Source organism: Acanthaster planci, linkage group LG08 (assembly GCF_054643075.1).
Source record: "Acanthaster planci isolate LZ-2023a linkage group LG08, COTS_SCS, whole genome shotgun sequence".
In the NCBI taxonomy this organism is placed as follows: domain Eukaryota; kingdom Metazoa; phylum Echinodermata; class Asteroidea; order Valvatida; family Acanthasteridae; genus Acanthaster; species Acanthaster planci.
This window is the reverse complement of record NC_141784.1, coordinates 3,138,118-3,160,111: the sequence shown is the minus strand read 5'-3', so window position 1 is coordinate 3,160,111 and position 21,994 is coordinate 3,138,118. Positions and strand designations below refer to the sequence as shown.

At 41.9% G+C, this 21,994-nt stretch overlaps 1 protein-coding gene and 1 pseudogene across 1 annotated transcript in view; one reads left to right on the top strand and one right to left on the bottom strand.

Moving 5' to 3' along the window:
* The window catches only part of LOC110975995 (atrial natriuretic peptide receptor 1-like), a 29,267-nt gene extending 7,292 nt beyond the window's left edge, over positions 1–21,975 (top strand). The window contains exons 7-22 of the mRNA XM_087139921.1: positions 177–255; positions 6,296–6,407; positions 6,758–6,820; positions 7,942–8,019; positions 8,418–8,522; positions 8,646–8,717; positions 10,105–10,267; positions 13,045–13,194; positions 14,487–14,661; positions 14,782–14,934; positions 15,318–15,441; positions 15,652–15,720; positions 16,115–16,289; positions 16,655–16,753; positions 17,176–17,267; positions 19,744–21,975. Coding sequence (XP_086996047.1) covers positions 177–255; positions 6,296–6,407; positions 6,758–6,820; positions 7,942–8,019; positions 8,418–8,522; positions 8,646–8,717; positions 10,105–10,267; positions 13,045–13,194; positions 14,487–14,661; positions 14,782–14,934; positions 15,318–15,441; positions 15,652–15,720; positions 16,115–16,289; positions 16,655–16,753; positions 17,176–17,267; positions 19,744–19,830 — 1,796 coding nt within the window. The 3' untranslated portion in view covers positions 19,831–21,975. The remainder of the gene's footprint in view (positions 1–176; positions 256–6,295; positions 6,408–6,757; positions 6,821–7,941; positions 8,020–8,417; positions 8,523–8,645; positions 8,718–10,104; positions 10,268–13,044; positions 13,195–14,486; positions 14,662–14,781; positions 14,935–15,317; positions 15,442–15,651; positions 15,721–16,114; positions 16,290–16,654; positions 16,754–17,175; positions 17,268–19,743) is intronic.
* On the bottom strand, positions 17,687–19,026 carry LOC147798302 (uncharacterized; annotated as a pseudogene).
* Positions 21,976–21,994: the final 19 nt, after the last annotated feature.

Here is a 21,994-nt window from a genome sequence, read left to right as displayed (position 1 = left end):
CTCATGTTTGATTTCAGCCTGTTGTTTTCAGTTAGGAGTTCTTCCCGATCATGCAGCAGATTGGACATTTACATTTCATTTGTGTATTTTTTTCTCTCCAAACCTCATTTGTCCGCAGAATAACATGTTTGTGTAGTCGTTTTAAATTGTTTGTTGATCTTCTCGGGTCTCCACAGAGTCAACCTTGACGATAACCATCATCTTCGCTTGTTGTGTTCTTATCACGTGTGCAATTGCAATTCTATCAGTTTACAGGTAAGATGACTTTACGGGAGCCAGTTATAACAAGAGGGTCCAGGAATGTAATTCTTGCTGTAGTCTTTGTATACCATTCAATCTGATTTTTATTCCAATTTTTGTAGTGCCAATTTAAGGGGAATTTGGGTACTTTTTTTTTAATTTGTCTGGTATTGCAAATTTATATTTAAGAGCAAAGTTTGATGTAATTTAGGGCAGAAAGCTCGGTTTGATAAATATATTTTTGCATTAAAGGTTGCCCATATTTTGATATTTTGCGGTCGAAAACTTTATTTTGTTTGGGTGATTCGTTACTCTTTCAGTTTAATTAAGTTTGCTAATGAGCAATTTTTCTCACAAATATTTTCAATGAGCAAACTTTGGGTTGTCTTCACAATTTGAACACCCACCCTGAAAAACCAGTGACTTCCTGCAATGACATCAAGCCTGATATCCCCCTCAGTGATTGTGTCAGATAAACTCCGGGTATTAAAATTGCGTTGTACAGAACACACCTTTCGTTGCCAGTAACCAAAGAGAGGTTTCACATGGGTTTCTTAAGATCTATACAAATAAATGCAAATGAAACCCTGTGTGCAAGTAAAATTCATATCGTGGATCCTTGAAATGGTGGTCTGGGGGGCTGCAGGAGAAAACTACCAGAGGGAAGTGAGGTTCAGTATCGGTCTGACTCTTTTTGCTCACACCCTCTCAAACACGATATGTACCACTTTAATTTGTAAATCAACACCAGCAAACAGATGTACCAAACACAGCAAACAATGACAGAAAAAGTTGAACAAAAACCATGGCCATTAAATTACATAACTACCTTAGCAACCGACAAGGCGTCTCGCTATCACTGTGAAACGCCCAGCAAGGAAAATTACGGACGGTTTGATCGCAAAGCGGGAAAAGTAAAACGTATTTCATTGGTCTCCGACGGCTGTCGCGGGAACTGAACCATTTTGGGGCATAGGGGAGATCTTTCTTTTCATAAACAAATGATGGAATGTACAAAATCGCTGTGACAAACATAAAGAAAAGAGAAAAATGTTATCGGGAACAACATTCATATAAGTAAGATTTTTCATCTCATACTGATGTCATCTATCTCGTTTTGCCACTTCCCTCTTTTCTCTTCTTTTTCATCCTTGGGTTGACAACCAGTCATTCATAATGGTTGACAGGAGAAGGTCTTGAGTTTTACTTTTCACGCCAAAAATGTAAACCTCTATGAGGAGAAAGCTTATAACGAGACCTTCGTTTTATGTCCACAGCTCATTTTGCCCTCAGTAAATTTGGTTGTAAACATTTTTCCTACACTACATGACATTTGGGGATTATACACCGTCAAGGAAAGATCCGATCTTTCCTGCGGAGTACAAATCCTATCTGTCAAGCTATTCTCCACCCTGAAAACTTGTCAACAGCACTGGTTATTTGTCGGGCTGTCAGCCAGAATTCTCTGGCTTCTGAAAATTTAAGAAGGATGAAGATTTAAGAGTAGGAGGAGAGACAGAGCCAGCCTCCCCCCCCCCCGAGATCGAAATGGATCAGCCATACAAACGATATCTTGATACGAACTTTGTAGCCAAAATGACAACTCCGTCATGTAAAATCTTGAGTTCCATGCACAGGTTTAAAAGGGGGCGACATTTAGTTTGTTAGAGATGTAGGGGTCCGTACTTGGGGGGACAGGTTTAAAAGATGTAAACCCCTCTTCCATTTCATGCGAAAAGTGTTTTCTTTTAGACTGTTTTTCAACCTTCTTCTCTCCCTGTTTCCTGTGATTTTCAATGGTCAGATAGTTAACAGTTATTTATTTCGTCGTCCTGTAATTGGCGCCAAATGCGCTGTTTGATGAACAGGAATAAACTCACAGATTAATTAATATCCACGTATCCCACCAGGATTCGAACCTGTGTTGGATAGAAAATGTTGGTTTGACTGACTGCGCCACACGAACGTTTGTTGCCGAAAAAGAGTCGTACATAATTATGTTTCATATAAACGGTTAAATTAAACCCGGGTCATTATGAGGTCACAATGAATTTTTAGAATAAACTCAAATTTTTCATGATAATGAATATTAAAATATAAATATTCATGTTTAGCGATTGTCCATAACTTATTCCAAACATAAAAGCGCGTGGGGGGTAATCTCCAATGGTGTAGCGTGTTATATTTAGAACTATTGAAACTTCTGCATTCCATGGGATCGGATACTCCTATTGCCCTCACATGTGCTCCTTCATAATATGATTTGCTTAAACGCTTCTGAGTGCTCTGAATCTTCCGACATCTCACGACAAATCTCGCTCTCTACTTCATCGACCCCATGCACCACTGCACTGGAACGCGCACACAAAAGCATCGAGCCGAGCACCTATACCCGCCGCGACAGCGACCACTTCGGTTTCTACCTGGTCAAGTACACTGGTGACGGCGAAACGCCGGAGTAAATTCGTTCCAAATAATCATCCTTGACATTTTGAAGCTAAATAAGCCGCCGGCTAGATTTTGATCAACGCCAAGAAACTTAGAGAGAAAAAAAAACAAAACCAACAAAACCTTGCTGAGGCATCCTGCTTTGACAGAAAGCCGCAGGATTAGCCTCCCTTGTCCTCAATAACAAACTAAATCCTCCTGAAACAGGTTATACATACCTTAATTGCCTTTTTCCCAATAACGGGATAAGGTTACTCTGCTGATATAGGTCACAAGTATTTGCCTGTAATTCTGTGCATCATGCTCTGTGAAACAAGTCCGCATTAAACATTTGCCCATAGAGTTGAATACCATTATGCCTAAACCTCGCACTGGAAAAATCAAATCACAACATAAGCTTTTCAACCAATAAAACCTGAGTTAAGGGCGCACGGCCGATTTTCTTGCGATCGACATTAATCGAGAAACTATATATTAGCGGTGTTCTCAGTAAATGGTTGAACTTGTACCTAACTGACTCATCTGAATGGTAGAAGTACATGTACATCGACTTGGTGTGACGCAAGCAATTTTGTGCTTGGCCGTAATTCAAAGCTACCTTGGAGTCCCCCTCTTCCAGGAATAGAAAAAATGGGTACAATATATTATTTGAATACTTGAATCCGTTGATTTCCGACTGCATGTCTATTATATGGTGCCGACTGCTTGTCTCTGTGTTATTTGTATGTGACATGATTTGTATACATCGTGCATTGAATGAATAAAAAATAGTTACGCACGTGGCCGAGGAGCTGCATATATGTTAACAGCTTGAGCCAGAAGAGAAGCTTTTATGTACATGCAGATGATAAAGCTAGCCAACAATTTCGCGGCTCAAAGCATTGTTAAAAACGTCTGTTCTTTTGTACAATGGACAATAGTGGAGGTAGGGACGTGGTTTAAATCGAAGAAACGACTACAAAAGGTGAAGATTCTTCGATTCAAATGGTCTGGACGCTTCGCGTTGCTCATTCGAATCATGGAATCTCTATTTTTCATCGTTTCTGCTTAAAATAATTACTGGAAACCCTCAAAAGTAACTCACCCGTCAGATTTGTAATTATGAGCAGCCTTTTGCGATCTGTTGAGCACAGTAACTTGCAGAGTGCAGAAAAAATAGTACTCAGCCCCTCCCCCTAAAAATGGTAACCCTATATTGCTCATTAGGAGTCATCTCAAATCTCGTCCGGGATAAGTTGGGGGAAAACTGCGGTAGAGTGTTGCGGTGGAATGTTGAAGGCTGCTGAGATTTTCCCTACAATCTCCCCGCAATGAAGCTATCAGTATTTGTATACACATTCCTCAGCCCCCCCTCCCCCTCTGTGGTTTTGACCAGGCAGGGCACTCAAGGACACCTGTGGTTCTGTTGACGGACGAGCCACAGGCAAAGACTGCAAATCTAAGAATTGCTCACTCCCTACACAGTTTCATGAAACTGCTCTGTCTGTATCACTTGAAATAAATATATTTTGACCCTTTTAAAGAACTCAAAGCTTATTTTTTATCTGGCTGAAAAGCTTTGGTACTACTTCAGGCTCTTATAACTTTATTTGCATTCAATCTGGCGATATTACTGGACAAAAGGTCATGAACAATATGCACTGTAATTTGTATCTCAAACAATCTCGATATCTTTTTATGAGGAAAAGAAATCTTGGCATAATATAAGGAAGGTTGGGTAGAGAATGTTGATGTCAAATTCTGATCAGAATATTCTGGAACCTTTCAAAAAGTTAAAGTGAATAGTGCATAATGATCTTGGACAGAATTATGGAAACCATTTAGGTCAAACTTAATATGCTACCTTAATAAAAGAGGTACATGTATTAAACATGAAAAATAACTTGTAAATAAATGTACTTGAAAATGAAGTTATTTTGTGCTGGTGAATTAAATCAACCGTGTGATATAACTTTCCACAAATTTTGAAACCTTGCATTTTTGATCAACAAATGACTTCAGAACTGAATGGGTATAATCACGGAGGTATAACAAGGGGCAGAGATAACACGCTTATTCATTTGCCAAGTTAGTGTAACAAATTTATATAATAAGAGGAAATAACAAAGTCTGTAATTTCCCCCCAAAAACTATCTGACTCAGTCTTCAACACTGAAGGCATGACCGCAGAGAAAGTCAGTGTGTTCAGTGATCCAAGGTCAGTTTCTAGAAACCGCAAACCACTTAACTACTGACCACCTGTTACAAGCCCACTGGTAATGTAAACAGTCCTTCACAGTAAGTGACCTACTAATGCAAAATTCCTCCACAAGTTCCCCGCAATAAATGCACAGCTACTTGCGGGGAAATTGTGGGGAAAGGATTCAGTTTCCCCACAATTTTCCCACAACTTATCCCGGACGAGATTTGAGATGACTCCTTACCGGTTCTCAATAGAGTTTCGCTCACTGAGAAAATAAGACTCTTGTGAGTTAAATTTGAATAAAATCTGGTACACTGAGTTATCTGATTGCCCATATTATACCAATTTGAATTCTCCCAACTAAAGACACTTAGTTACACCTCGTGGTTTGGGCAAGCTTTTGCAGAACGACCGCCATCTGTGGAATGGATGGGTTATTTTTTGCCCCTGTTATCCACTGAAAACAGTACACTGGAGCAAGATGTGTCTCTTATGTCAAAGCTTGCCCCAAATCACGAGGTAAAGCAACTGCGTCTTTAGTATGGAGAATGCAAATTGTTATGTCCACCTGAGTTGAAATAACCAGATTTTATTCAAATTTATTCAAAGGCTTATTGGAGTTGCCACTGTCCCACAAGCAACCACCATCGAACTGCAGGGAGTGATCCGGTGGTATACTGCACCCGTACAATTCAGTCTTTGAAAATGACAACGCAAGGTTTTTCCACAGACGCATATAAAAAAAACCTGGACTTGCAACGCCTTTCTATGAAATAGGAGCCAACCAGCAGGCATTTTACCGAACCGGATACAAATGCGCGGGTTGGCTCGCTTCCATTGACGCCAGAGAGAACGAAGGCAGACATTGCCGGGCAGGCTTTGTATTCGGCTTGGGAAAAATGGCCACGAGTGGATTCAATGATTTCTATAATCTGATTAAGGGCATTGCGAGTCCATATTTTTTTTTATATTCGTCCGTGGGTATTTCACGGACACCTCGATCAGATTTACTCGATTAGTGCCCCAGTTCGAAGGTTCCGCGCACGTAAAAAAAAAAGTCATACAAGACATCTTGTGAAAAGATTTTTATCGAAGCGTTGATCGAGAGAGTTTGTTCTGAAGCAAAAGAATTTAATAAGTTTAATACATTGCTAAATAAATTGCCCGAGTTTTTAAATATAGGAATCTCGGGAGAGAATACTAATTATAGAACTAACTCAAACAATCCTGGCGTAAAAGTCAAGAAGTATTTTGGGGTCATTCTTGAAGACATTTCGTCACCTTCTGAACTTATTACACAGTACATGTAATGTCTTTTCAAAGTTACAGTAAGCAAAAGCCCTGAAAAAAAGGGGCAGTGGTCAAGCGAATGCAACTCATGACATTGTGCGGCAAATAAACTTGGCAACCCGGTTTTGCATTCAGAAAGGTGAAACGGGATGCAGACATCCTGAGTAGGGCGTGGCAGATAAAGTGGGAGGAGCTACAAATGCAAAACGACAATGCCGGGGGACCAAGACGCTCTTCCTTGTCTCTGGTACGTCGGGTATTTTAGTAAATAGATTTGGCAAAGATGAATCTGATTATTGTTATTCCAACAGCGATATGAAAAAAACAATGACTTGAGGGCAGGAGGAAATATGATTTCCCCCCCAAAAAAAACCGCTTCAGATTCTCAAGTTAGGTCCAAATTTAATGAAAGCCTGCTTTTGTGTCGGTAATTGAAATTTTCACTACTTTATCATGACAACGTCAATTTACTTCCAGGAAAATTCTTGATAGATTCAGAGAATTATTCCACAAATGTAATGTGCGACCTTGTATTGAATGGATAATGGTCGTGGTTGTAAAAACTTGAATAAAAAATGCCATTTTATCTTCCTCCAGGGTAGTGCCTCTATTGACACAGACGAAGTGAAGCAGGTATTTACGAAGACTGCATTCTACCAGGTGGGTGCATGGACAAATGAAACTGATAGCTTGGTTTCTTATTTACACAAAATACGGAAGCAAAATGGGCCCTTTTGGAAGGACGTTCTGCGAATAGAAAACAGTAGAATTTGTCGGTCAGATCTGAAACAGAGTAACTTTAATTTGATGTGTCTGAAATTAAGGTTCTTATTGACGAAAATGGTCGCAAAATGTATGCATAGTATTCTTTAATTAAAAAAAATGCGTGTGGTATACTATTGTGGCGTCACGCCCCTCCGACGAAGGCCAGGGCGCCCTCTTCCTCATAGCGCGGCGCCGGACGGCACATACCGGAAGGTCCCTGAACGGCTAGGGACCCGACCGTTGGGATGGAAGTATACCGTCCCCCAAGAAATTTCGATGATTTCTGGTTTTCGTTGAGACGACACCTAATTTGATTGGCCCAAAGCTTAATGACGCAACCCAAACAGCAATGGCTTGATATAAACTTTGCCTGAACACCTGATTTACATACAATCAATCAATCAATCATACACAACCAATACACCACTAGAGGGCGCTATTGACGGGACGACTGTGTAATTATACGTAACTGGACTTCGTCCGGAGCGGCGAACACCACAATTAATTATGGGCATCCAGTGTCGAGTCAGGGACTTGGGCAAGTCTACGGGGGGGGGGCTTATTGTCAGGGCTGCGCTACACGCAACTCGCGTGACGAGATAGCAGTCCACCAATAGTACATCAACTGCAAGCTCCCATCAGGAGCTATACCGCACCAACAACTATCCCCTCAACCTACCGACCCTAGCCCCTCAACAACACACAACTTGAGACTTAGACCCAGTCACGCTAGGTCAGGTGACTTTAACGTTTGAACAGGATTCTTGACGCTTAACCTCAGGATCAGCCCTTGACACATCAGGACGACCGACCAACTGCGCTTGCGCACTACATGTGACCAAGCAGTGACTTCCACTAACCAATCACCCTACGCGCCATTTATAACTTCGCACCGCGCCCAGTGACTAGCGCCATCTCCCACGCCACATTATTATTGTGAAGATCCTTTGAAACGTTTTGACCATGTTGTATAAAATTAAAAGTGTAAGTCATTCCATGGTTTACATTTACGTTAGGGTCGCACTGTAGCTGTGAAGAAGCTTTTCAGAAATGAAGTTGACCTCTGCAGGAACACAATGATAGAACTAAAAAATGTAAGAAGCATAACAATTCTTAAAAAGCTGATTTTTTCACAGTTATTGTTAGTACTGCTTATTAGGATTTGAATTATGGACACTGACTGTCTACTTGAAGGGTCATGTCATGTGTATGAAGTACAGGGAAAGAGTTTCACATCAAAGCAAATGACTTTTGCCATATACATTAGGTCGCTCAGAGGAAATTATTGAGGAAGGCGTGAGGAATGCCCTGCAAACGGTTCCGCATGCAACCTTGTAAATTCACTTGCACAGATTCTGAGAATTTCCGAAAATGTTCTGAAGACAATTATTTTGTTGAAGTCACATTTTTAACAGCGACCCCGTGAAATGATAAAAAAATAAATGAAATCAGTCAAGCTCAATTGTTAGGAAGTATTAGTTTTAAACTTCAGATGCGGGATTTGGAGCATCCTAACTTGGCGAGGTTCATTGGATTGTGTATAGACGTTCCTAATGTGGCCATCGTCAACGAGTATTGTCCCAAGGGGAGCCTTATGGTATGTATATTAAACCTATGTATATGTTTCCGTTACACTTCTAAAATTCTTTGTAGAAAAAGTGACAATTGCTTCCCCAACGTCCGTTCACGCTTTGTAATGACATCCTCTTTTGCATTTCAGGACATTCTTCAGAATGACTCCATCAAGCTTGACTGGCTGTTTAAGCATTCTCTCATTTGTGACGTCATCAATGTAAGAAGAATCTGGTGTGCTAGTCTAGGTGCTTGACGTTGTTATTGTTTAGATGCGCGATAATCCCTATATACAAACGATCCGCTAGCCTCCTAGCCACGCAAGCACGTACACACGCACGACTTGCGTGCGTGCGTACGCGTGCGTGCGTGGCTTGCGGATCGTGTGTAGGGATTACACGCATCCAAACGATAACAACGTCTGGCATCTAGACTACTGGTGTGTCAGCATAATCATGGACAAACTGTATAAAAACAAAAATGTTCGGCTCGTTTGCATGTGAAGAGAGAGCGTATATACCAGCCTCTCTGAACTACTTTTCTTTTTTTTCTCTCCGATTTATGACCAAACGACCTCAGAAATCACGTGATCTGATTGTTCCATCAACTGCCTAGCTTCACCTGATCGAACACCTGTGACTTCTCCTAACTTTCCTCGCCTACCTTTTGAGAGGGGTGTCAATCATGGTATCGCCCTGGCATTGACTGAAACGAAGTGGGGGGCATATCCATCCTCATATGTTTGTGCACAAAACACTACTACATTATGTTAATGCCGCAATACCTACTCCCCTCTAAAATATTCATTCCCCCCCCTTTGGAAAATGTAACAGGCCACTGTCTGGGATAATTGCCAATGCGTTGTAAGCTTGTGGTTGGCGCCAGCACTGTAAACAGATAGTGTGTTGACCTGGAGACCCAGCTAAGCCCTTGTGATTGACAGGGTCAGGAGAGGCTGGCCACGTGGAATTAGTTACTCTGTCTAGGCCCAGCTAGTGCTACAATGGCCTTGGATGAGTGAGTCACGACATTTCAAGCGTGTGTAGCGGGAATTTCCCGTGTATTTTTAGCATCGCTGATGTACAAGTATTTTGGTATTGTTGAATTCAGCGCCCCCACGGCAGCCACGCCCCCAATAAGGACACCTCTCAAAAAACATACTGAAAAGTCATCCTAGGAAGGCCTCTGTCTGATTTATGTTGAAAGAAACAGAAAAAAACATTGAATAGGGATCGTTTAATTTACTCGAACTAAATCTCAGACAATCTCTGATTTATTTTGAAAGAAACAGAAAAAGACATTGAATCATGGGAAGCAATTGTGTCTGAAATTGACGTCGTTTACGTCGGAGGGTATCACACTCGATAAACTGGCGTATAGTTTGAGACTCTATGTATGGAATGTAACTTACCACAAACGTTATGCTCTCTGTTGTTAAATTCTTGAAATAATTCAAAGAAACATATGTCTCTCAAAACTTTAAGAAAACAGGACTACAAATACGGAGCTACAGAGCTATACGGGTAAATGAATCAGTCCAGCTGAAAGAGCATAGGGTCTTACAGCTTTTGCCTGGATATGATTTGCCTCTATCAATTAATATTCAGGGTATCCAGTACCTCCACCGCAGTCCACTGTCAGTCCATGGCAGACTCAACTCGTCCAACTGCGTCGTGGACAGTCGTTTCGTTCTCAAGCTCGTCGACTTTGGCTTGCAGTCCTTTCGAGTTGGAGATGCACAGGATCGGGGGAGCCACGCCCAGCAAACAAGTACGATAGGGAGTTTGTTCCAAGTATCACTATTTGTGCGTTTTGGTATACAGTGCTCCTGTACATGATATCCCCTGGAGCTCTATCCGCCCCGGCGAAAGAAAGACAGGTGGTTACAAACGGGTTCTTGCACGCGTTCTGCGAGTATGCAAAGACCATACTTGCCGCAATAAATTAGTTACGTGTACTCAAGCGTGCTCTCCGTCAAACGCGCACCTCATTGCGCACCTATGCGGGGAGTACCCCAAAACACGCCTTCTTTTGTTCGGCTCGGAGCGGATAAGGAACACTCAGCTGCAATGGAACCCACACGTAAGGCAATGAAATCGAAAACATTCGGGTTTTCAACCTGTGACCTCTGACCCTTGCGGCATATCTATTTATATCCGTGGGGGATGCCTGACCTAAGATTCTTTTATCAAGGGTCGTCAGGGAATCTTTGGGCAGGGAACCAGACTAAAGCAACGACCGCCATCTGGTTGGTAACTGTGACATCACTGCAGTTTAAACCACACCCACTGCACGTGCATTGATCACCGTTTACATGGCACGTAAAAACTATGTTCGGTCTCCATAGACTGTGAATGCATGATAGTTTGTGTATTCGCGCGTGCGCAATATTGACATAATAATGGTCGATGGCCTGAAAAATATTCTAGCAGACGACGCATATCGGTGATGACCCATGTGAGGGATTGTCCTGCCATTTCCCTTGAAGACCTTCTATGTGAATAAATTGCCAAGAGTCTATCAAATGGTAATATTTAATAGCTTCTGGTAAGAAAGTTCGCCGAAAAATAATCAAAGAAAGTGGAAAATGTCAATTTTACGACAAAGTATAATTATGAAAAATTATCGTTTTTTCGTACGACAAAAAATATAATATCAAATCAGTGCTCTGAAATATGTGATTGCGGAGCTCTCCGTAACTGAGTACCTTCTTCAGGGCAAGCAGATTCAGTTCGAGTTGGCCTACTGCGTTGCACCAACGCGTATAGTCACGTCAAATTGCCCGACACAAAAACTTTCCGTTCTCATTCATACGGTTTCTACGGCGGTTTCGACATCGCGAGATATTCTAGGACATCAAGCCTGCTTCCAGAGTTCCCTATATTGACCTGGCGAGATAATTTATGTCATCAAGTCTACTTTCAGAATTCACTATGTCGACTCGTCGATATACATTTTGCTGTCAAGTCGATTTCCCAATTCTAGCAAGTCGACTTGGCAAGAAAATACGCTGCAGGTCACGTTCACTTGTGGGTAGTCAGTTCATGCCTGGATTTTGTACACTTGATGACATGAATTATCTCGCCAAGACGACTTAGGCCTACTACAATTATGAAGTCAACTTACAACATAATTTATATCGCCAAGTCCACATAGCGATTTTTAGAAGTCGACCAACCAGAATTAGGGAGTTGGATTGACTACATAAATTTTCTTGCCAAGTCGTCTTCCCACAATTGTAAAGTCGACTTGACAAGATGAATTATATCGACGAGTTGACATCGCAAAATTCCAAAAGCAGACTTGATGACATAAGTTATCTCGCCAAGTCGTCTCACCAAATAAGGGAGTCGACTTAACTACATAAATGATCTCACCAAGTCGACATAGGGAATTCCAAAAGTGGACTTGATGTCATGAAATATCTCGCAAAGTCAACTTACTGGAATTAGGAAGTCGACTTGACTACATCATTTATCTCATTAAATTGACTAAATACGCTTTATATGAGAAATTATCTCGGTATCTGAACAAGTCTGATGGCACTTCCAGAGCTCCGTAGGTTTCCTTCTTGTATGATACTTTCTCACTAGAGCGTTCAGAGAAATGTCAGGGAAAACCCGGCAAAACTGAAAAAAATCCCCTCTAAAATGTTACCTTTACTTCCAGCTTCTGACTCTGTTACTTTGGAGGTACTTGATAAAGACAGGCAAAACTTTGGAAAAACTTAATTTTATAGTTTTCAAAGTAGCAAAAGGGACTTTGAGTGTTTAAATTCTATAGTTTTAAATTATTTGTTTAAATTCAGTAGGGAAATGAGGGGCAAACAACTTTATCTGAGCTTAATGTTGATCGATTACTTTTGGGATCCACCTGCCCGAGTCAGGAGCCATTTTACTGGCTTCTGGCAGTGTACGTAGTGGGATTCGGTGCGCATGCGCACCAACTACGTGAGGGGCATGAACACAACCAGAAGTTAACGCGCAACTTCAGCGATCGTCCAATGGGGGCCTGCAAATCGGCGCGTCCGCCTTTGTGACGAAATCACTTACGAACCCGATTGCCACCGTGGAAAAATTCAAATCTTCCAGGCTTGCGCGTGCGTGCGATGTTTTTTATTACTAGGTAACGTGTGATACGTAGGGATACACGTCACAGAAGCACAATCTGGTCGCTACGAAACCTGTTTAAACGCAGCAAGCGGTTACAGCACTTCCTGGGACTTATAGCACTTTCGGCCGTGTCCGAAAAGGGCTTCCAGCTAGAGCTACGGCTAGGTTTATTGTCTACGCGTCTCCACGAATTTCAAATGGAGTAAAGACCTAGACCTAGCTCTAGACAAGAGATTCGGATGCAGCCTTATAGCTTACTTCCGCCCACAATGGCAACGGCGGCTTTGTGTCCATCATTGATCTCTATTATACAGTAGTTTCTTCCTGCTAAGCAATAATTTTCTGACAAAGTTCTGTACATGAGAGTTCGAGGAAATTGGACACGATGCAAACATAGCTTAATAAGAATTTGTTGATGTAATTACCGGTACGCAGAGTTGCTCTGGGTCGCACCAGAGCTACTTCGAGACCCGAGGCGAGGCCCGACGAAAGAGGGCGACATCTACAGCGTTGGGGTGATCATGAGAGAAGTAGCGACTAGGGAGGGACCGTTCGAAGCCGAGTTAAAGAACATGGAAGTGAGCGGTAAGCCGAAATGTTATCAGTTCCAAGGTTCAGTCCCTTTAGTCAGTCAGCAAAACTACTCCAAATCTAGACTTCCGGGCGTTTCACGATAGTGCGTCTCCAAGAGTTTACAACGCATTGGCCAATCACAGTGCGCGAAAACTGTCGAACCAGCGCACGTTTGGAAAGGGTCGACAGATTTCGTGCGTTGTGATTGGCAAACGTGTGGCAAACTCTTGTTATATGGAGGCACACTATCGTGAATCGCCCGTATTGTAGAGTAAGTTTTGACGTGCTGCAGTCGCGTCCGTCGCCAGTCAAACTCAAGTATTATTAAGTAGAGCATTTCCATTTTTTTATTGGGGAAACTCTTTCTGAAACGAATGTTCAATTGTACCCCCCCCATTCCCCCTCCCCTTCAAGGGAATGTGCTAGCACCTCCTCTGAAGGTGTTGGCGCGTTCCGTCCCCAAAAGAAACACGTGGTATAATTACATGTCCCTGGAAGATAGCCCCGCCTCCCCTTCATGTGGATATGCCACCGATCTTAAAGCCTAATAACTCACTAGGCTGCGACAGGTCGCGACAAGTTGGAGATACTAACTTGGGAGAGAATTCGCGAATCTAGCGACGATTTTCACTTGAACTCTCACTAATTTGGTACTAATTACCACACATTTGCCTATGTTGCACGAGCTCCCGGTAAAATGTCAGCTACAATTCACCTGGAGTTCCCATTCATGTCGTGCGACTACGTAGCACAACGTTCGTGCGACAAAACAGTGAATATTTTACACTCGCGCCTGTATCGCGCCTGGAATGTCAGATTCTCAGTCACAGTTTTGTTTCATTGGTCGCCACCCCCTCACAAAGTTGTCGCATATTTCTCGCACTTTCTGACTCACGGAAGCTAAATTGAGAAGTGTTCGAAACACGCGTGACGACTTTGTGACTATTTTGAGAGAAAGTGTGTCGCACAAATTGTTTGAACAATTTTTTTTTTCAAAATTCACGCGATACAAAAGTGAGACCCTGCGACTCAAGTGATAAAATTGAGAACCCCCGCGAACGGAATGCCGTTCGCAATTTGTCGCTTAAGCCAAATAAATGGCTACTGGTAATGAAGCTCTGACAAGCACATTTTGTCGTGGTTGTTCAGCACCCTTTGCTTTTGGCTGCACGTTAGAAACTAAATCGTGGTTTTGTCTTGCGGACTAGTGATATACAATTGTGACAAAATCCACATCAACATTGCTGACTGGCTAGTGACTCTGTCGTGCCTCCTTTGTCTACTTGCTCTACTTTCCCGTCCAGAAATAGTTCAGAAGATCAAGTCACCACCCAACGGCATGCAATGTTTTCGTCAACGGACAAGCACCGAAAACATGGACGCCAATGTATCTGAGTTGATCAAGAAATGCTGGGCGGAAGATCCTAAAGAGAGACCCACTGCAAACTCACTCAACGCATCCATGGACAAGATTAGCAGGTAATTAATTAAACAACAAATAGTTGGCCTCACTGGAACACAAAAGCAAGTACACTTACTACAGTAGTCTGTTGATGGCATCTTTAATTTAGATACAATCTGATGGTTGATCCAAAACAGACAGAAGAACATAGGCATGGGTATCCTTGACAATTTGCTGAATCGAATGGAGCAGTACGCCAACAACCTGGAGGAGTTGGTGGAAGAAAGAACGGCAGCCTTCTTGGAGGAGAAGAAACGAGCTGAGACGCTGCTCTATGAGCTGTTGCCGAGGTGAGACGCATTGGAATACCTTGTGAAGGTTTTCCAGAATGCCACTAAACATTTGGATTTTCTATAGCATTTTGATTTCACTTGATTTTTGGTCAAGCGCTTTGATCTTTCGACTAACATAAATGAAAGAAAAACAAAATTCTATTTTATCTATCCTTCTATATAGAAAAAATTGAACAAAAGAAAAATGTTTATTTTGGGTTTTTTTGCTGAATTTGCAATAAATTGGGACTTGATCTGTTCGAGATAAAATCAACGATTGCCACAAGCAGCATAATATTCTTTTATGAATCATATTCGGTTGACATTGTCAGAAGGCTTGTAGTCTTGAAATTCAAGGAAAAGAATAAACATATAGTTTTGTATTGTGCACTGACTCGAAGAACCGTAGCTGACAGGCTGAAACAAGGGGAGGCCGTTGACCCCGAATCCTATGCCAGTGTCACCATTTTTTTCAGCGACATCAAAGGGTTTACTGAACTCTCGGCACACAGCACACCCATGCAGGTTGGTTTCATATAATTTCTTTTTCATTGCACAGTAAGTACTCTTGGAAATGCTCTTATTACCGATTCTGAAGATCTCATCTCCTCAAAGATCACACCAGTGACAATGTCATAATCACATATATTCACAAGCTTGCCTTATTATAAAGCAAAAAATCAGCAAAATTGTTTAATCAGTTACATGTATTTTTGGATGTTTTGTTCCGTTTAGGTGGTTATATTATTGAATGATCTTTACACGTGCTTCGACGGCATTATCGGGCATTATGATGTGTACAAGGTAAGAAAATATTCACCATTTTCAAATATATGAAGAGTTTTGTTTCGAAATTTCGGAGAGAAATAATACAAACAATATTATTTGAAACCTGCCCTTGTGCTACGAAAGGACTGGAGTCGACTTCCGTGGCTTCACCTAAGAAAGACTTTTGCCTAACAAAACTCCTTCCTTCACTGAATCTTGTGTTGAATTTAACTATTTCTGTCATTTTGCCCTGTTTAACAACTTATTCATTTCATACATGACAATGTAGGTTTGAGAAGACTTCCAGGGATCAGAGACCCTTTCTTTTCTTACACCAATTCGGCAATAAGAAAGAAACAAAAACTTGGGTGTTAAGTGGTGTGTCCGATCTTAAGCAATGCCTATGTTGTCGTCCGTGATGTACCTGCAGGTGGAGACTATTGGAGATGCTTACATGGTTGTCTCTGGTGTTCCAGTCCGCAATGGTATCGCGCATGCGCGAGAAATCAGCAACATGGCGCTGGCCCTACTTGGGGCAGTGGGCTCGTTCAAAATACGACACAAACCTGACACGAAGCTGAAGTTACGAGTTGGAATACACAGCGGTAAAGCATTTACTTGTCTGTATTTTCCCTACTATAAGCTTTCTTAAAAGAAATGTAATTGGTCTGAAAAATGCTATTAAGGCACACGAGCTATATATATATACATTGGTAATTTATGATTTTTTCCACGTCAACGTAAACAATCATCCCAACAAAATTACCAACATATACAGCGTGCGTGCCTCGCTTCGGTTAAGCATGGGGTAAGCAATCTACCTTGATAAGATTTGAAAATTCTTGATAGCTTCACCTGTCACTCTGGAAGTCAAAGATTCTGAAATAAAAATGTACCAACCTCACAAACCAAGTTTAGCCTCTGAAACCTTTTCTTCCCTGCATAATTTCACTGATTGTTATTCGTTAAGGTCCATGCGTAGCTGGCGTGGTGGGGCTGAAGATGCCTCGTTACTGTCTCTTTGGCGACACAGTGAACACGGCATCACGAATGGAATCAAATGGAGAAGGTAATTAATGGGGAAGGTTTCTGCGGTTCCATCGGAACTTTGGTCCCATCTGCAGTTCAATTTTTAAAAGATGTCACCCCTCTCAGCCCTCTATAACAGTTTGTTGAAGCCCGGGGAAAATATGGAAAGATAACATCACTAATGGAATTTCTAAGGCCCGGTCATTAGGGCAGCAGGCCTCCGTATATCATCTCTGCATGAATTATCTGTCAAGGAGGAGGTATACGTCGCCTGGAAGTACTGTAATATTGTACCACTGAACACCCCTTGATCAGTGACTTTGTTGCCGATAAAATAAAGATGAAACGATTTTGAGCTTATTACTACTACGGTGCTAACTTGCCATAAACCGTGAAATAGACATTCGAGATTCTTTGTTGATAAGTTGGGTGTTTGATCATTCACTTATTTATTGGTTCCAGCCATGAAGATACATGTTAGTGCTGATACTAAATCTTTACTGGAAGACTTTGGGTGTTTCCAACTTGAGTTGAGGGGTGCTGTAGAGATGAAGGTAAGATATTTAGTCAGAATAGTGTAGCGACACAGTCAGTGGACTGATACAAGTTTGTCTAGAAATACCTGGTCCCCGGACGTCTGGCGCACTTAGAGGTGCGTAGTCAGTAATTTTCTGGTTAGTTGTCTCCATATGTTGAGAGACAAGCACCGTCGCGTATTGTAACTGTAAGCGAGTTTAACTTTCAACCTCGTCGAAGTTTGGGCTGTGTGTTCGTCAGTACTTTTGTGGAGGGCTGCGAATGGTGAGACTTGTGATTGGAGGGTCTGACGTTTCAATCCTAGCAGGATCTTTCTCAAAGGCAAAATGTCAAGTGGACAGGACAAACAAGCAAACGGAGAATCAACCAAGCATGGATGAATGCAAGAGGACAAAAGGAAAGGTCAAGAAAGCTGCAGGCTGCATAAAGGGGCAAAGGGGCCTGCATGAAAGGCATGGTTGAACAACAGGGGGACGTAAAGTGGGAAGAGATCAAGGAAAAAAATACAATGGAACGAACTGGACACCAAGTGGGAGGGGGGGTATATTCTGAAGACAAAAGAGAGGGAAAGAAAAGAGTGTTAATTAGTAGTTTCTCTCTTGGATGTTCAGGCCAAAGGGTTGTATTGTGCGGAGGCGTTTGATCCAAAGCTTCTACCTGTTGAAGCCAACAGCATCTTTATGGTGCCCAAGTGATTCTGTGCCCTGTAAGATCATGTCAGACATAGAACGGTTAAGAAGGTTTAAGTGGTGGCCTACAGGAGTATCTAGTCATTTGGTGTTGACTGTAGATCTGTGGCCATAGAAACGCTTCTTGAGAGTGTTCGTAGTCTCTCCAACATACATGTACTGAACGCTGCACACCCTGCAAGAAATAAGATATATGACATTAGAAGAGCTACAAGTGATAGTGCCTTTGGTTTCGTGGGTGGTACCCGGAGGAGTGTCTAGAGAATATATTAGATTCTAGGATATGGTTCTAGCAAACAACACATCTGTTAGAATCACAGTTGAACGTGCCTTGCTGGGAGGGGGAAGGGTATCCAAGGGAGGCACCTCTGCCCGAACAATAAGGTCCCGTAGGTTGCGGGGACACCTGTAAGCCACGAGCGGGGTGTCTGGGATGGCACTGGCAAGGCGGTCTGAGTGTGGAGGGTATGATGATTGTCGTTGATTTTTTTGTGGAGGGGAGGAACGAGGATGAAAAGTGGTGACCAAGGGACCCTGGGAGTGGTTTCTTCACGGGGGCCTTCTCCTTGAGTGCAAGACTTCTAGGGACGGAGCGGGCCCTATTGATAGAACATTGAGCCTGGTGATAGCTGTGTCCCCTTGTAATCAAATGCCTCTTAAGTTTCTGTGTATGACGGGAGGAAACTGAATCATTAGAACAAATATGTCTCGGCCTGAGTGCTTGGCTGTATGCAATACCAGTCTTGCAGTGTCTAGGGTGACAGCCGGATGAGTGAAGATACTGGTGGGTATCTGTGGGCTTGGAATACAGGTCAGTAGTCACAAGGTTGCTCTCCTTCCAGATGCTCACACCAAGAAAGTTTACCTGATGGCGGGAGTATTCCGAAATGAACTGAACTGTCCTGTTCAAAGAATTGATATGGTTAATGAAGATGTCTAGACTGCCACTGTCACTAGTCTAGATGAAAAATACATCATCAATGTATCTTTACCAGATCCAAGGGCGGCATGGTGCTGAAGTAAGCATTCGCTCTTCAAGGCTACCCATGAAGAGGCAAGCAAAGGAGGGAGCCTTGCGGGTGCCCATAGCCATATACATGTACCCGTAGATAGTGTTTGCCCATAAAGAAGAAATTGTTCTTGGTTTAACTTAGTGTCGCGACATCAATGACGGGGGGAGTTATGTGTCTGTTATGTGTGTTATTGCACGAAGTCTTTATGCTTGGTGCAATAATCTTGTACATAAAGTGGTTGTTGTGTTCAGGTTTATTTAGCCATAAGCCGTGGTGCAGGGTTGAAGGTTTTCGGTGAGGTTGACGTTGTTGTTTTTATAAAGACACTGCGCTTACTGAGGTTAAGTAAGGTTTACAATGTACCTGACATTGTTAGCAACGTTCATTGTCATTCTCTTCAGGGTTGGTATATTTCCAACCAACAGACAGGCCTAGGACTTGAGTCGTCCCGTTCGTGATGTAGTTCCCCTTTTCGTGCGCATAACCACTCGTGTATATGTGAGGTGTCGTAAATATATTTGTGGGATAGTCAGGGGCTGCTGTTGGTGTGCCCCCGTGAATACCCCTCCGCCTTGAGAGGCGACAGTTAGCCAAGTCCACCAAAATAGTTAATATTTTGTCCCCACGACAAAAACAAAATTTTGGCCCACATCATTCCAGGCAAACTCGGAAATGCAGGGGTTATGGGAAGCATTTCCAAGAAAGCATTCCACTTCGTCGTACGTTTGAAAATTAATTTTAAAAAATATAGACTGATTATAAAGGGTAATTGTTTTCTACTTTCTGAACAGGGTAAGGGAACACAAACGACATTTTGGCTCCTGGGAAGCAACGACATTACACTCCAAGGTGATGAGGACCTGCCGTTTGTTGACTGAAAAGGGTAAAATGTCTGCCATGTGGATATCGATGGATGGTCGATACCTTGTCGAGTGACACAACTAAAAACTGACATAGTGGAGTGAATATATTTCCATAAATAAGCACCCGTTTATGTGGTTACATAAAGAAATGTACGTAGTGTACTTGCCACGTGTCGAACCCAAATTACCATTACTACAAGTACATGTATACAATTGTACATGTGACTCCATGTATTAGACTTATAATGAACTGAATCAGCAAAACCCTCTATGATTTTACAATTATCTGTTCTTACCAATTGTTGCATTCCTAGGGTTTAATCAGCTAGAAAAATTGCCTGTATTGTGGTTCAACAGTCTTGTAACATCACGAGAAAAGATGTTTTTGGAACGCGAGTGTCCATCGCACAACATCACCAAAAGAGGGTGCTATCACGAATTTACACCGCTACAACCCCTTTCCTCGGGGTTTGATTTTTTCTGGGACACCCTGTATAACGTATGCGACACGGCGATCTACCACAAAAGAATCCAAACACAATGTTCATAAAACCACTCAAAAATAAAATAAAATCCCACTATCCTTGTGTATAAGACTAACTGAGATGCTCCATGATGACCAGCAGCCATGATGATGATAAGCCCTGTGAGGGTTCTTAACAGAAAGAGGTACAAAGAGTGAGGAATTTTGGAGCAAAACTTTCTTACCTGGGCGTTGCTTAATCAGCGGCGAAAAGGCCGCACGCTAGAGAGTTCTCGAACGACCAACACCCACAGGCCACAAGGCTCTATTCGAAGTAATTCTGAACATATTGCTCCGCCATTCATAAAAGTAAGATTACGCATCACTCCCAACCCAAACTAAAACAAACCATCGACTACCCAAGGAACACAAATAAAACAATGTTCACTGACTTTGTTAATTTATGCATAGATGCCAAAAAAGGGTATTGCCTCAATGGGACATGAATCATGATTTCAAAAGAACTGTTTGCTGTGGTGGATGTTCAGGCTTGGGTCATGGAAAGCGTAAAGTGGTTTCTGGGCTGCATAACCAGTTAGATGCGTAGTTTTCTGTGCAATAAGTTAAGGGCGATGAATTACAGGCCACTACAGTACATTTAAATATAGTAATAGTGTTCACATAGAGCCGTCCAGCATGGACAGCGATATATAGTACACAGACACCTAAAAACAAAGGTACAAGATGTGTTGGCTTAAAAGTAGATTGGATGATGCCCAAACAGGTTTGTGTATATATTTTAAAACAAACGTCCAACCATTCTGCTACAACAAAGTAATTTTTTGCAAGTAGTAAACTTTAACGTTTATTCCTTTAACTATTCATGACAAAGTTCACCACTATACATATGATGTAATTATAGTATAAATTGATATATCTGCATACTAAAGGTAATATTGTGGTTTATAATAAACAGCAATTTTGCTGGACATAAGTAAACGTTTACTCGGAAGTAACATGCCCATTTGTCCTACAAAGAACTAATCCTTTCATTTCCTTACCTTTCCTAAACTTTAACAACACCAGGGTTAGACTGACCCGGAATCAGGGTCCCATGGGGCCTGACCCTTTTGCGGGGGCAAATTATGACCCCAAAGGGAGTGTTTTAGAGACCAAGGCGTTAGTTAGAGTGTATCGACTGCTGATGACGATGTAGTTTAGATGTACTCTTAAATTTTCACAGTTTCCCTGTGAGTGCTCATTTACCTTGCCGTTTTGCACAATCGTGCATGTTTCCTAGTAAAATAATTTGATACTTTCTGGCCATTAATTACATGATTCACGCTTACTCTTTGCACCAAATTAACAAGAACAAGATATAGATAGTTTATCAACTGTCGTTACTGTGATTAACTGGTGTACCACATTATATGAATATAAATTGAAAGACAGTGGAATTAATTTGGTTTATTTATTCAACAGATGATATCTGTCTTGGGAGAAAGCAAATTCTTTGAATTTCAATTTAAAAAACACATATGTTATCCAGATATAAAATTCGTGTGAAAATATAGCGGAGGTTACGTGCTTCAATGTGTGTTCAGGAGTGTTAAGCTTTAGGGGTGTAGTACAGGTTTTGATTAAGCTGAAGGCGTTATTGTGAAATTCAGTTTCCAATAAAGGTAGGTGACATACAACGTTTGTGAAAATACAACA